We start from the raw sequence: 14,600 nt of genomic DNA, 5'->3' as shown, positions 1-14,600 counted from the left end.
GCCCACATGCTGACATGAACGACCCAGATCCCAAAAACAATCAAAAAGTTGACTTTTCTTCACAGCCTAAATTAAAATCCATAAATTTACGATAAAGTCCTAACCCCAAAAACACGCTACGACGTGGTTCCTCCGAAGTAACCTCAAAACGACAGCCATCGAATTTGGATTTCACTGTCGAACGAGGAAATCAATTTCCATACTTACCCCAAAAATTCCAATCCCAAAACGGTTTGTTCTGAAGGAAAACGGTTTATTACTCTAAAAGATTTTTATGAAAGACACTCGCTTTATTATTTAGCCTGTATGAAACCAATCAAAAATAAATTTTGGACTCCAACGTTTAAATTCTTGACCGGTTTTGAAAGTCTTATCCTTAAAAATCACCGAATTAGTCTTGTTAAACAAGGTTTCTAAACCGAAAGAGTCCACCTCCTATAAATACCTATATCTTCCAAAAGCCGCAAGCTTTTTCCATACTTCTTGGCTTGGTCATACTACTTTTTCTAAATCAAAGTTTCTGCTTGACACAGAGAGCGCTCTTCCTCCCTCTCTCAAAACAAGAGCTTTATTAGCTCTTTGTTTTACTTTTGTTTATGGTAATACTATAAACTCTTTCATTCCTTTGTTTTTCTTGTTTTCTTTTGTTAGTATGAGAAAATTAATTGTATTAATATTAATTTAACTTTTAGAATTCTTGTTTCTTCTTTTTCAAATGCTTTTTTAGTTTGAATTTTTATTGGGTTTAATTTGGTTTTCTTGATTTGATCTGTCTTTTTCTTGTTTCTTTTTTTATTCTTTTAGTATAATCTTAATTAGATTAACTTAAACTTCGTTGTAGTTTTCCTATTCTGGATTATCAACTTTTTTGGTATTATAGTAGGAGAATTATGCATGATTGTTTTTCTTTGCTTTTAATGATTCTTGATTTGGTCCATTTATAGAGAGCCTATACACTGTATTCTTGATGAAAGATGTGTCTTGAATTACTTTCCTGAAAGAAAAGTAGAGAACTTTATTTCTTAAATTGAAGAAAATTTGAGATTTCATATATTTTTGACTAATATTTTCTTCTTCTTTTTATTTGTTAGATGCCTAGCGTCAGCTCTGATTCATCTGATCAGGACGCAGAACCCTTTGTTGAGATTGATCCCACTGGACGCTATGGCCGTTACAATGAACTACTTGGCTCTGGGGCAGTGAAAAAGGTGTACCGAGCATTTGATCAAGAAGAAGGTATAGAGGTTGCTTGGAATCAAGTGAAGTTAAGAAACTTTACTAGTGATCCAGCCATGATCGATAGGCTTTACTCAGAAGTTCGATTGTTAAGGAGCTTAACGAACAAGAACATAATTTCTCTGTACAATGTGTGGCGTGATGAAGATCATAATACTTTGAATTTCATAACTGAAGTTTGTACTTCTGGGAATTTGAGGGAATACAGGAAGAAACATAGGCATGTTTCTATTAAGGCACTAAAGAAATGGTCAAGACAGATTTTGAAGGGCTTGAATTATTTGCATACACATGAGCCTTGTATAATCCATAGAGATCTCAATTGCAGCAACTTGTTTATCAATGGGAACATTGGACAGGTATTTTACTTTGTTTCTTTTCAGTATAACATTTGGTTTCTATTGCTTTCAGAAAAAAAAAAAAAGGTAATAAAGAGAAAAGGAAAAAGAAAAAGGAAAGCAGAATGTGATTCTTAATAATTCCTATGATCTCAACTTTTAAAAAAAGTACTTTTTTTTTTTTCCTTTTTCTTCTTTTTCCTGTAATTTATTTTCAAGATTGGTTTTGTTACAATTTATACAATATTTGGCTAACCTTTTTATTAACAGGTAAAAATTGGTGACCTTGGTTTGGCTGCAATAGTGGGAAAGGGTCATTCTGCACATTCAATTCTTGGGACACCAGAATTTATGGCACCAGAGCTATATGAGGAGCACTATACAGAAATGGTAGATATATATTCATTTGGTATGTGTGTTTTAGAAATGGTGACTTTGCAAATTCCATATAGTGAGTGTGATAATGTTGCAAGAATATACAAGAAGGTTTCATCTGGAATTAGGCCTCAGGCCTTAAGCAAGGTCAGAGACCCTGAAGTTAGGGCATTCATTGAGAGATGCCTTGCTCAGCCTAGAGCAAGACCTTCTGCTGCAGATCTCCTCAAAGATCCATTCTTTGATGGAATTGATGATGATGACGAAAATGATGATAATGCTCATTCATAATACATTCTAATATGGATGATTGTATTTTTCTTTTTTTAAGGATACTAATAGTATTTAGAATGTTTAAATGTATGGCTCAAGTAGCCTACTTGTCTTATTCTTGTCATTTATTTTCCTATAAATTCTTTCCTTTTCTTGTTTCTTTTTATTTTTGATGATTGGAGGCACTTGAGAAGGATAGGTTCTGCTTTCAAGTTCCAAATGTCTTTTTTTCCCCCTGTTTTTTTTTTTTTAAAAAAAAGGGAAATTAGATGAGGATGAAACTTGTGGGGAAGTAGAAGAATATGACAAGGTAGCCATTGTTTAGGGGTTGTTTTGTTTTTGTTCAAAACTTCAAACTTTGTGGCATGTAAACTGTAGAAATTATGTATTCAACTTGTGTGTGTTTTTTAATGAACACAAGGAAAGTTTGTTGTTTGCTTTATATGTCTCTGGTGTGCATATTTAACTAATATTTGTAAAGTTTTTATTTCTCTTTTTTCTTCTGTTGAGTACTAAACTTTAAATCTTTTGAAATCTGAGTTGTTGCCATTGAAGTAATGTACAAGCAAAGAAAAGGGTTAAATAAAGGCAAGTCAAATGGTTGAAGAAGCTTTAATTTGAACAGTAAAAGGTAATGGAAGATGTTTTGGCTGTAGAGATTGTGACCCACAAGCAAATGACCTTTCAAACTTTGTAGAGCAGCTGTAATGGCACAGAGCCGGTCATAGTAAGTGGGGTTGACAAAGAAACCTTCTTGTTTTTTATGTCACACAAGTTGTTAGGAATCAATAGTTATTTTCCAATTGGGCTTCCATTTCTAAAAGGGTTGCAGAATTTATCATCAAACTTCGTGCATTGTTAGTGGGTTTTAAAAAATATTGGAATCTTTTTTATAATAGTAAAAGGAGGGTGAAGAAGCTCTGAAAATGGATGGTTGACACAACCATATCTATATATATAATATAAAAAAACTTTGGAATGTGCATATTTTGTTAATAAAATTTACTAGTTCGAGGCATCTGATGCATTTTTTTTCCCATTTTATTCTCTTAATTCACATTGGGTATAAGGAGTATGTGTGTGTGCATATATATATATATATATCAAAAATTATTTTTCAATGCTTATAATCAAACATTCTTTAGATGATCTTATAATTTATGGAGCCTCAATTAATAATCCAGTAGAAAGATGGTGGCTTCGCGATAATAAACTAAATAAAATATTGGTGGTGGTGGTAGTTATAAACTTGTAAACACGTTTTTCCTTTATTTATTTATTGTATGGAAGTTGGTTTGGATCTGATCAAGGAAGAAAAATCAGAAGACAAGTTGATAAATTTTTGGCTTGATCTGGCTGCCTGCTTATAATTCAGGACCTTCAAAAATAGCAAATAAGTCAAGATTCTAAATTTCCAACTAAAATTTGAAAAGTTCAAGATTTCCCAACAAATCTTTCCTAATTTTCCTTCTTCTCAATTTCCATATTGTTTAGGTTTCAGCTTCCAAACTGTACACACCTGATAATTGAGGAACCGTAACATATTAATCATATTGGTTTTACATGATGAAACCTCTACATGTTCTATATATTTATCTATTTTTAAAGATAGTGGCTGAATATTCATACAGAAAGATATTTTGCAGCAGAAAAATTGGTACAGACCTGATAATTTGCAGAATTCAATTTAGATGGAGCATAAGATTTTTTGTAATCTAATTACTATAGCAAAAAGTCTGAATTTTTTGCTAGATTATTAAAATAGTTTTATCAGTTAAGTTTCTTCTTTCCTAAATGTGAAAAATATGTTAATTTCATTGAGATACAGAAAAATATAAAATCATATATCATAGGAAATGCTGATTTTCCTGCATACTTCATTGAAATTGCTTCACCAACCATATGCCTTCTACTAATGTCCATTTCCCACTTGATTTTATCAACACAATTAGTTCTTTTTTTTTTTCCAATTTTCCTTGTCGAAATAGCGTACAATGATCAGATGGCAGCATTGAAAATGCCAATTTTTCATCTCAGAAGTTCCAAAATCGGTATATTGGTTTCTCCAAAACCTTTCTGCATTTCTTATTGATGATAAAGTTACTGTTATCATACAGGTTAAACTTATGGTTCGGATGCTTAACGTTAAACTGTTATCAGTAGTGAAACATTGCAGTTAGGTTCAAAACCTTAAAACTGATAATGGATTAGTACTGTCTTTTTCGAGATTAGTTTATATATGAGCCTGGAATGATGCTTTTAAGTTTATAGCATATTGAAGATAACGAAGTAGAACATTGGTTATGTCAATAATGAATAAGCAGGTAAAACTTTGGAAACTATGAAAGAATGTCTGCTTCTGATGAACCATAAAGGGGTCACACACACTGTAGTGTGAATTCTGTTTCTTAGCATCATTCCAAATTTCCAATGGACTTAGCAAAAAAAACCATTTGATCCAAATCATCTACATTAATCATAATTAATCCTATTTCTGATGTTCCACTAAAGAAACTAGATTATACCAAAATGCGGAGCAAGAAGTTCAGTCTTTTCCTGAAGGCACTGATATGCATTTCGGTGTTTCTCCTGATCACAGCATGTTTAGGAGGTGAGTTGAAGCATATCCAAAACTTGTACGTCTCTAACAATCAAGACAACCATTCCTTGAAAGCAAGTGCAGTTCAGATATATAATCATCGGAAACTGTTACAAGCTGTGGATTCTGAGGTTATGAATGATAGCAGCTCGAGTTCTGATGAACAATTGCAGCCCCCAACTAGTAATGAGCCTGGTTCAGACAAAAAAAAGTGGGACAAGCAACTTGTAGATTGGCTACCGTATATTCTTGGCATTGTTTGTATAATCTTGTTCTTTGTTGTCATCTACTTTGTAACTGTGAACGTTAATAAAGAGGCTAAAGAGCAGGAGATCCTGAAATCATTAGCACATTCTCCTCAGGAAAATAATCCTCCACCTGCGCTTATTGAAGAAGTCCTAAAGCCTGAAGAAGGGCGATCCGAACTTGTGTTCTTTGTTGAAGAGGAAGAAACTTTTAAATTGGATGATCTCTTTGAAGCCACAGCTGATTTACAGAGCCAGACCCTCTATAGTAGCCTTTACAAGGTAATACTTAAGAATAATTCTATCTATGCTGTCAGGAGATTGAAGAAGCTACAAGTATCGTTCTCAGAGTTCAGCAAAATAATGAGGCAGATAGGAAAGTTGAAGCATCCGAACATTTTACCCCTAGTTGGCTACAATTCTACAAGTGAAGAAAAACTTTTAATATACAAGTACCAAAACAATGGAAGTCTGCTAAATCTGCTAGAGGGTAAGTTAATGAGAATCTGCTTTTTTGAAGCTCTTATTGCACAAACATCTGAAAACAACTTCTAATGATATTAAATTGTCATTCCCATGTAATGCTTTTCTCAACTGCAACTCAAAAAACGATGCTAAACAAATGAGTTCCTTAGAATTAATTGATCCTGTTTAAATGTTTTACCTTCTCACCAACTTCAATTGTTTATTGATAATCTGCAGATCACATTGAAGGCAAGAAGGTGTTTCCATGGAAACTTAGGCTATGTATAGCAATTGGCATTGCAAGAGGCTTAGACTTCATATATCAGAATTCTCGAAATCCTGAGACCATCCCACATGGAAACCTGAAGTCTTCGAACATCCTGTTAAATGAAAATGAAGAACCTCTAATAAGTGAATATGGGTTTACAAGAATTCTAGACCCCAAGAAAGCTTCTTTATTTCCCTCAAATGGTTATACAGCACCTGAGAAGACCTTATCAGAACAAGCAGACGTGTTTAGCTTTGGAATAATTCTACTCGAGCTACTAACAGGAAAAGCAGTAGAAAACAGTGGAATAGACCTGCCTAAATGGGTAAGATCTATGGTAAGAGAAGAATGGACTGGAGAAGTTTTTGATAAAGAAGTTAACAATGCAGGAAGAGAATATGCATTTCCTTTGCTAAATATTGCCCTGAAGTGTGTATCAAATTTGCCTGAAGATAGACCTACAATGGCAGAAGTGATGGAAAAGATAGAAGAAGTAGTAAATGTACATGATGACATTTCTATTTCATCTATGGCTTCAATAGAATCTACCCCACAAGATTGCTGTTTGCTTCACACTGTCATACCTGAAACCTGGGATACTCCAGGCTCAAATTATTGATGTACTAATGTACTTTTTTTTTTGTAAAAGATTAATATCTTTCTTTTTTAAGCGCTCAATTCTAATAAATTACTAGTCATTGTGAGTCTTGAACAAAGGGTAGAAGCCAAACTGGAATTCTTAATGTCTTCTTGTCTTCTGTTGCTTAGTAATATCAATTAATAATAACTCAAGATATGATTTTTATGCCCTTTTTTTTATGATTTTTACGTTAAATCTAAGTGTTTTCATCCATCTAAGGATATCTTAAACAAAAAAAGGGAATTAGGGTTTGGTCCATGTACAGTACACTTAAACCTTTTTAAATAAGATAATTAATTAGAATAATTTTTTGATGTCACAAACAAAAAGTCCCTATAAAAAGTTAACACATATCAAGACTTTTTCTACCTCTTTCCCATCCTTCCTTATCTAGGCCTACCCTAATGAGATCACAGTGAACCTTGATAAAAATTTCAGTGTCTAGGGCTAAGAAAGTAAGGACTCATTTCACATTATTGAAGGACAATCTTAGACATTTGTGAACTCTTAAGTGTGACAATTCAACAAGCAAACACACCCTTTAATAATATATATAGTTGCTTAGAAATTAGAATAGTGCCCCAAGTGAACATTTCTTCATCTACCAACCAAGATGCCCTTCAATGCCCATTACATAAAAATACACAATACCAATACTAGAACAAGTTATCTAACCCTAGCTACCCAACTACACTACACATATATATATTTGGATTTTGACTAATAAACTTCAATTTTTTGAGACAAGGTTGTGGTCCAATCACTAAAATGTTGTCAATTATTTCTTGTTACATGCACTTAATTACCATCATTTTTAGATTAATCACTCCCTTTCATGCTTGATTGTTAATCCTATATGGAGTAATATAGAACTACTTAAACCTCAATTAAGGTTTCATCCCAACCATTGCGGTCATTAAGGTCTCAAAAAGGTTGCATCACTTTATCTTATTGTTATTATTTTAAGGGAAAAAGAAAACAAATCCTAAATTTATAGCTTGATAATATATAAGATACAAACAACTATAATATTCATTAACAATGCCAAAAATAAACTTATGTTCTTTAATATATATGAAAAGAAAAATCCTTTTTGACATTGGCAATCAAAAACTATGAAGGATCTTGTTTGTATTTGTGTTATTATGTAGTTCATTTGATGTTTCAGTAAACTATTTGTGTGTACCATACAATTTTTGTTGCATGATTAAATTGACATTCTCTTATTTGCATATACTATACTTCCCATGTAATAATTTTTCAATAATTTTTCTAAAAAATAGTGTAAGTGAATTATCTATTAGGGTGTCTCCCCTTTCTTTATAAATTACTCTTTCTACCTAACTTTTTATAATTTATCTATAAATACTTCCACCTTAATTCATATATATATATATATATAATCAAATTCACAATATACACACACATATATACATATGTATATGTGTGTGAACTTGAGATTTTCCCATGGGATTTCAAATCTTACCTACTAAAGTGTTACCCATTAGATATATGTAAGTTTCTTATGTATAGCATAAGTATAGTATTGCAAAAATACACTATAAACCTCACCTATGAGATACTTGCATCCCTAATCTTCAATTTTGTCCCCTTTTTTTTTTTTTTCTTGTCTTACAATCTACATTATCATTTTCATTTTTTTTTTCTCCCATTTTAAGAGGTTGCTTTGGTTTATGCCTAATTATTCAAGTTTTAGAAAACCCTAATTATATAGCTTTGTCTTTCATTACATTTTTAAGTAGCACCTAATTCTTAAGTGCATAAACACTCATTAATAATAGGTGACATGATGCTTCAACAATAACTTAAAGGAGGCAATTAATCTCATTCAAACAGCCCATTTGTCATTCTCAATCCAACCCAATAGGCAAACCACAAAACATTAATAATAAATAATGTATAATAAATACCTTATGAAAAAAAGAATATAATAAATATGAAGAATAAGGAAAAAAAAAACAATTGCAAGTCAATTTATATTACACAAATCATCACTTATCAAAACTCATTTGCAATTATATAATAATAATTTTTACTAGTAACAATTAATCTAAATTGATTTGTTTTGTTATTTATTAGACTAGTATTATTTTGCAATTGGCAGGAATCTACCTCTTGTATTACCTTGATTTTGGTATTTATCAATAAAATAAAATCATAGGTGAATTTCAAGTAGAAAAAAAAAAAAATCAATTATTGGCAACAAAAGTATTGAATTTGTGACTAAAATATAGATCCCGTAAAAGTTCAACAATGAACTTAGTTTTAACCCCCTATTGGGAGTAGTTTTATTATTATTATTATGATTATTATTATTATTATTCATTGACAGATTCGATTTGCTGAAATAATATTGCGGGTTACATAATAAGGGTAATTATTCCCCTAAACTCATTAAAATAGTAAATTTGTGATCGAAAGAACTCGAACTCAAAACATCTGCTTCTCACTTAAGTGAGAAGACCTCTCACTATTGAGAGGAGTTTTTGTTTTATAGTTATGAGTTTCATGTAATGAAATTAATCAATATCATACCAAATTTCATGTGATGAAATTAATCAATATTATATCAAATAACCAAATGAGCAAAGCTAAATGAGGATAATTCTGCATCATCATATGAAAATATAATTTTTTTTTTCTAATGGGACTCAAGGAGAAATTATGATTTGAAAATTAACATCAAAATATTTAATAAATATTGAATTTTTTTCGAGACAAAAAAAAAAATATTTATATATATTTTTTGAAGAATTATTATTAATATATCAATATGAAGTTAAAGTTCTGGCCACATTTTTAAGATAATTTTTTTAATCAACTAATGAATTTTTAAAATAAATCTAAAGAAAAGTATTTTGAATCACTTTGCCAATCCACATAAAAGAAAAATATAAAAGTTGCAAGTGATTCTAACATGTGATTCAAGCAAAGAATAGTGTAAAATATTTTCAACCATCCTTTAATACACCCTAATGAATTGTTATTACAATTGTAGATAAATGAAATAAAAAAAAAAGCATATTATAATATATAAATTTGAAATATTTCCAAATTTTTAAAAGAGAAGATCATCATCTCTTTCTCATCAGCCTTTAGGCTCCTCCAAATATTCTTACACCAGAGGATTGCCAATCTCTCTCATTCTTTCTATTTATATATTCTCTTTCTCTCTCTTTCTCACACACACAACTTACCAGCTACAAATTCCATTTTTTTTTAAATTTAATTAAGAGGAGTGGAATAACCAAGAAAAGATAAAAAAGAACAGAGAGAGGGACATAGATAAAAGCCTCTCCTATAGACACAGAGAAACAGAAAGCATGAGCACCTCTTCCTCTGTTTACATTTCTAAAATCCTTCTTCTTAGATCTTAGTTTCTTTGAATTTCCCGTTGGGTCCTCTCCAAAATGGTAAAAGTCTCTATCTTTTGCTCTACCCTTTTGTCTTGATCTTTGTCAAACATTTTCTGGGTCTTGATCTGCATCAATTCTATGCTTAATTTTCATTGTTTGGATAATCAGGAATCGTGTGTTGAGTTCTGATTGGTGCTAAAAGCATCAGATGATCCCAGATTGGATTTAACAAATACCCACTTTGGTTTTTTTGATTGGGCACCAATCAGATTCTATCTTTGTTATCATATAAGGTATGTTTCACTATTATTTACAATATGATCTGTTTGTTTACTTTTTCTTTTGCAAGAAATTGTGGATTTTCGTTTTTTTTGGGAATCAAGTACCCATTAGCAATACAAATTGTGTTTCATTTTGGTTGGTTTAATAACTACGAAGCTACATATGTTGGTTTGATAATTAGATTCTTGATTGACTTGCGAATTTTGTTGATTTAAATGTCAATTTTTGAAGTTGTTTTGTATTTTGGGATTTATGTTGATTATTGACGTGACAGTTTGATGGTAATGGGTGATTTGCAGAAAAAGATGGAATCAGATCTTGGTAAGCTCTTCATTGGTGGGATTTCCTGGGACACTGATGAGGAACGTCTTAAGGAATATTTTAGCAAGTATGGGGAAGTGGTGGAGGCAGTGATCATGAGAGATCGAACTACAGGCCGTGCCCGTGGCTTTGGTTTTGTGGTTTTTGCGGATCCTGCTGTTGCAGAGAGGGTCATTATGGACAAGCACATGATTGATGGACGCACAGTGAGTAGCTTGATTGCAAACATCTTATATGCATTGTGAATTTTCTTGTCTGATGCTGACTTTCTTGTTTAGACTTAGTTTAGTTTTGAAGTTAGTAAAATATCTAAATCTATAAGTTATAGATTAGCTATGTCTTCAGCTTTAAATTTCACCTATTGATAGTAGAATCTTAATACATTGCTTATTTGAATGAGTTGCAAATTATTATGAAATGTTTGAACTTTTAGCTTAGAGACATTCTCATCTGCTCTGAATTTTGACTTCTTAGATTGGAATCATAATCCTGCTCTCTAGTGCAAGTTGCTGAATTTGAAATATTTTATACAATATAACTTGGTTTGGTTTTGGTAGAATTTGATCCTCATTGTTCATTTGTAGCTGGAAATGCCATGTAGTTGCTTTGTTTTTATTGCTGTATTCTCAATTTTCAGGTTGAAGCAAAGAAGGCTGTTCCTAGGGATGATCAGCACATTTTGAATAGAAACACTAGCAACATTCATGGTTCTCCAGGCCCTGGACGCACCAAAAAGATTTTTGTTGGAGGTTTGGCTTCCACAGTTACAGACAGTGACTTTAAGAAGTACTTCGAGCAGTTTGGCAATATTAATGATGTTGTTGTGATGTATGATCACAACACACAGAGGCCAAGAGGCTTTGGCTTCATTACTTATGATTCAGAGGATGCAGTGGACAGAGTTCTACATAAGACCTTTCACGAACTGAATGGTAAAATGGTTGAGGTAAAGAGGGCAGTCCCAAAGGAGTTATCCCCAGGACCTAATCGGAGCCCCCTGATTGGATATAACTATGGTTTAAGTAGGACCAACAACTTCCTTAATGCATATGCTCAGGGATATAATATGAGCTCAGTTGGTGGTTTTGGAATGAGAATGGATAGTAGGTTTAGTCCTCTTGCCAGTGGTCGAAGTGGGTTTCCTCCATTTGGTAATACAGGTTATGGAATGGGTATGAATTTAGAGCCAGGGTTGAGTCCAAACTATGGTGGGGGCTCTAACTTTGGCAATAGTCCGGGTTATGGGCGGTTGTTAAGCCCCTATTACAGCGGGAATTCAAGCAGGTATAGTACTCCAATAGGTTATGGCGTGGGGAATGCAAGGAACGATTCTGTTTTAAGCCCAACTACTCGGAATGTATGGGGAAACGGGGGCCTTAATACTGCTGCTAATCCTGCCAGCCCTGGTGCTTTCTTGGGTTCTGGAAATGGAAATTTTGGAGTTTCATTTGGAAATAATGGAGCCAACTGGGGTGGTCCTCATGTTTCAGCTCAAGGTGGAGGGAGTGCTTCTGGTTATACCAGTGGGAGCATGGGCTATGGCAGTGGTGGTGATAGCAACTATGGGTTGGGAGGGGGAGGGTATGGAAGAAACAGTGGCACTGTTGCAGCACCAACTTCATCATTTGCTGGATCAACTGGTGAGTATGAAGGGTCCTATGGGGACTTGTACCGGAGTGGTTCAGTTTATGGTGATTCAACTTGGCGGTCTGGCACTCCTGAACTAGATGGTTCTGGGTCATTTGGTTATGGGCTTGGCAATATAGCTTCAGATGTTACTACTAAGAGTTCTGAGGGTTATATTGGAAGTTATGGTGTTACCAGTAGGCAATCTAATAGAGGTAAGAGTTTTTTGTAGCTTCATTCTTATTTAATTTTCTTCGAGTTACCTTAAATTATAAACAACAGTTAACAGACTAAAGAATCTGCATGGAGTTGTGTTGAATGATAATTCATGGAAATTTTGATACTTGAAAGGAAATTGCATACTTTCATGTCATTGCTTTTCTCTTTTCTTCTATATCAACTAATTCATTGGAAAGTTCTCTTTGGGGCCCACATAATAAGAAAGGATGATTCTAGCAATTCCTTGGATTAATATCGCATACTTCCTATATGGATAAGTATAGTTCATCAAAGTTAAAAATGTTAGATGGAGTGTGTTTTATTGCCTTAAAGTGTATAAAAGGATTTAGGTGCCCCTAGTACTAAACGGATATATATATCCTGACTATGAAGAGAGGGGGAAGTTTAACTGTTTTAGTTTGTTCATTATATGCAGCACTTCTGGCTGAACTGAAGTTCAGTATCTATGCTCTCTAACAATTCAAATTATGTCCGTGATCATGCTATTTGACTGCGAGTCAGCCTAATATTTATTCATGCGGCGTTTGCATCTGGTCACATCTTAGTTTGCTATAGACACATGTGGGTAACCTGAGTTTCAACTTTCAAATACAATGAAAGATAACATCCATCCCTAATTATACAATTGTTCATGAATTACCTCTTCCAAGCATTTTTGTTTTACTGGTGATTCAATGTTAATTTCTATCATCAGCATGTGATGCTAATTTTATCCTAATCCTTCTATAATTGGTGTATGCTTCAGGAATTGCTGCCTAGGAGATCTGTTATTGGATGTCACAGGATAATCGTTAGGTGAAGGGAATCTGGATAAACAGGGTAGGGCTGTGAATTTCATACATCTCTCTCCTGAATATATATAGAGCTTATAAGGAAATTGATCTATAGTGCTAACGGACGTTCTTGATATGAATTATACACAATCAGAGTGAAAGCAGTTACAAGGATTTTGTGTAAGGTTTGAGATTTGAATTTCGTTTTCTTTTTTACTTCTTTTAATTAGTCAAAAGTTTAGGTTCCTTTCTTGGCATTTGAGTGAGGTGTAAAATCAGATTGCGGGATATATACTCAGGAAGATCAGTTCCAATAGATGTGTTGTGCATCTCCGGTGAGGCAAGCCAGTGTTAGTACACTTAAAAAAAAAAAAATAGGGTATTAATTTTTTTGATTTGTTCTTTTTGAGTAATGCCTGGAGAAGGTGCTGGTTGGTGTCCGAATATTTTTCCGTCTCTTTATTTGGGATTTGTCTCTTTACCAGATTGTATGCAAGGTTCTGTTTGATCTATTAGTGTGAAACATTACAAGGGATTCTCTTTTATGTTCCCTGCAAATAAGTTACTAAATATTATTCATTTTTTATTGGACAGTGTATCAAAACAAGTTTACTCTTACCTAGTCGAATATTAGATTTCATTTGTGATTGCTGTTAGTGATATTTGGATTAACTTGTTCCTCACTTTTTATATTAATATATCTTGATTTTATGACTATATATACTTGCATTATTTTAGTTAGGCACTGATCTTACAGATCGTCTGCTTCTGAATGTAATTTAGCTATGATCATCTTAGCTTTAAGGTCGTAATAAACGCTAAATGCTCGAATTTTGGATTTTTTTGCTTGTTTTAGCATGTATACAGTTTTGCATTTACAGCCTTTTTGGTAGTATCTATCATTGGTTTCCATCTTCTGCTAGATATTCGATATCTGATCTTTTGGGCTATTCTGTGTGGTCAATCCATCTCTTATCCAAACCTCTACAGAATAGGATATGTTTTGCATCAACTTTCAAATCACTTTCACTTGATCTTTCATTATCTAAGCACCTCAAAACAAATTCATTATTATATGTGGTCCTCATCCTTCTCTCTCCTCCACTCTCTGTGTCACACACAGGCACAAAACTTTGAGCTCTGTATGCTTGGGGTAGCCAAGGGCCAGTTCCGAATTGGAACCGCCGGAAACTGCCCTGTTTCAATCTAGATCCCCTTTTTTTGTTGGAAAAGTGGCTCTTCTTGTTCCTGGCAGAATTTAGCTGGATCTAGCCAGTTTGGTTCGGGTTCATGGACGCTGCGAACCGGAACTGGCCTGTTCAAAGATATTCCTCCACGCTTTATTTCCTCTTTTAGTTTGATCCCTTTTAGCACAATGGCTGCCAGTAAATCTTCACCTGTTTGATCCTTTTAGGATCCTGTTGGGAAGGAAAGAATTAATCTTAGGTCTATCTTTTAAGTTTAGCTTGCAACTCTTGTTCCTCTTTTGGACCACACAATTTTTAGCACTAAATTTTGATTATGTTTAGGGCATGAGATGAA

General features: G+C 33.3%; 3 protein-coding genes across 5 annotated transcripts; all 3 read left to right on the top strand.

Moving 5' to 3' along the window:
* Positions 1-369: 369 nt before the first annotated feature.
* Positions 370-2,664, top strand: LOC105633055 (Protein kinase superfamily protein). Its single transcript, XM_012215574.4, has 3 exons — positions 370-599; positions 1,092-1,595; positions 1,845-2,664. The coding sequence occupies exons 1-3, from the start codon at positions 597-599 to the stop codon at positions 2,238-2,240; spliced, it is 903 nt and encodes a 300-aa protein (XP_012070964.1). The 5' UTR covers positions 370-596; the 3' UTR covers positions 2,241-2,664.
* Positions 2,665-4,751: 2,087 nt separating this feature from the next.
* LOC105633286 (probably inactive receptor-like protein kinase At5g41680) lies at positions 4,752-6,418 on the top strand. Its single transcript, XM_012215857.3, has 2 exons — positions 4,752-5,556; positions 5,769-6,418. Exons 1-2 carry the CDS (start codon positions 4,752-4,754, stop codon positions 6,416-6,418), a joined length of 1,455 nt encoding a protein of 484 aa, XP_012071247.1.
* A 3,110-nt stretch (positions 6,419-9,528) lies between these two features.
* Positions 9,529-13,714, top strand: LOC105633054 (RNA-binding (RRM/RBD/RNP motifs) family protein). Of its 3 annotated transcripts, XM_012215573.4 has the most exons (5): positions 9,529-9,873; positions 9,985-10,109; positions 10,398-10,625; positions 11,057-12,260; positions 13,031-13,714. In XM_012215573.4, the coding sequence occupies exons 3-5, from the start codon at positions 10,404-10,406 to the stop codon at positions 13,042-13,044; spliced, it is 1,440 nt and encodes a 479-aa protein (XP_012070963.1). In that variant the 5' UTR covers positions 9,529-9,873; positions 9,985-10,109; positions 10,398-10,403; the 3' UTR covers positions 13,045-13,714. The 3 variants fall into 3 exon arrangements, with proteins under 3 accessions (XP_012070963.1, XP_012070961.3, XP_089580328.1); XM_012215571.4 differs by lacking the exons at positions 9,529-9,873; positions 9,985-10,109 and having other exon boundaries at positions 10,381-10,625; XM_089724202.1 differs by lacking the exons at positions 9,529-9,873; positions 9,985-10,109; positions 13,031-13,714 and having other exon boundaries at positions 10,381-10,625; positions 11,057-12,388.
* Positions 13,715-14,600: the final 886 nt, after the last annotated feature.

This window comes from Jatropha curcas, chromosome 7 (genome assembly GCF_041381405.1).
Source record: "Jatropha curcas cultivar XTBG-Jc1 chromosome 7, XTBG_Jcur_1.0, whole genome shotgun sequence".
Lineage (NCBI taxonomy): Eukaryota > Viridiplantae > Streptophyta > Magnoliopsida > Malpighiales > Euphorbiaceae > Jatropha > Jatropha curcas.
Note: the sequence above shows the minus strand (reverse complement) of the source record. Positions and strands in the feature narration are given on the sequence as shown.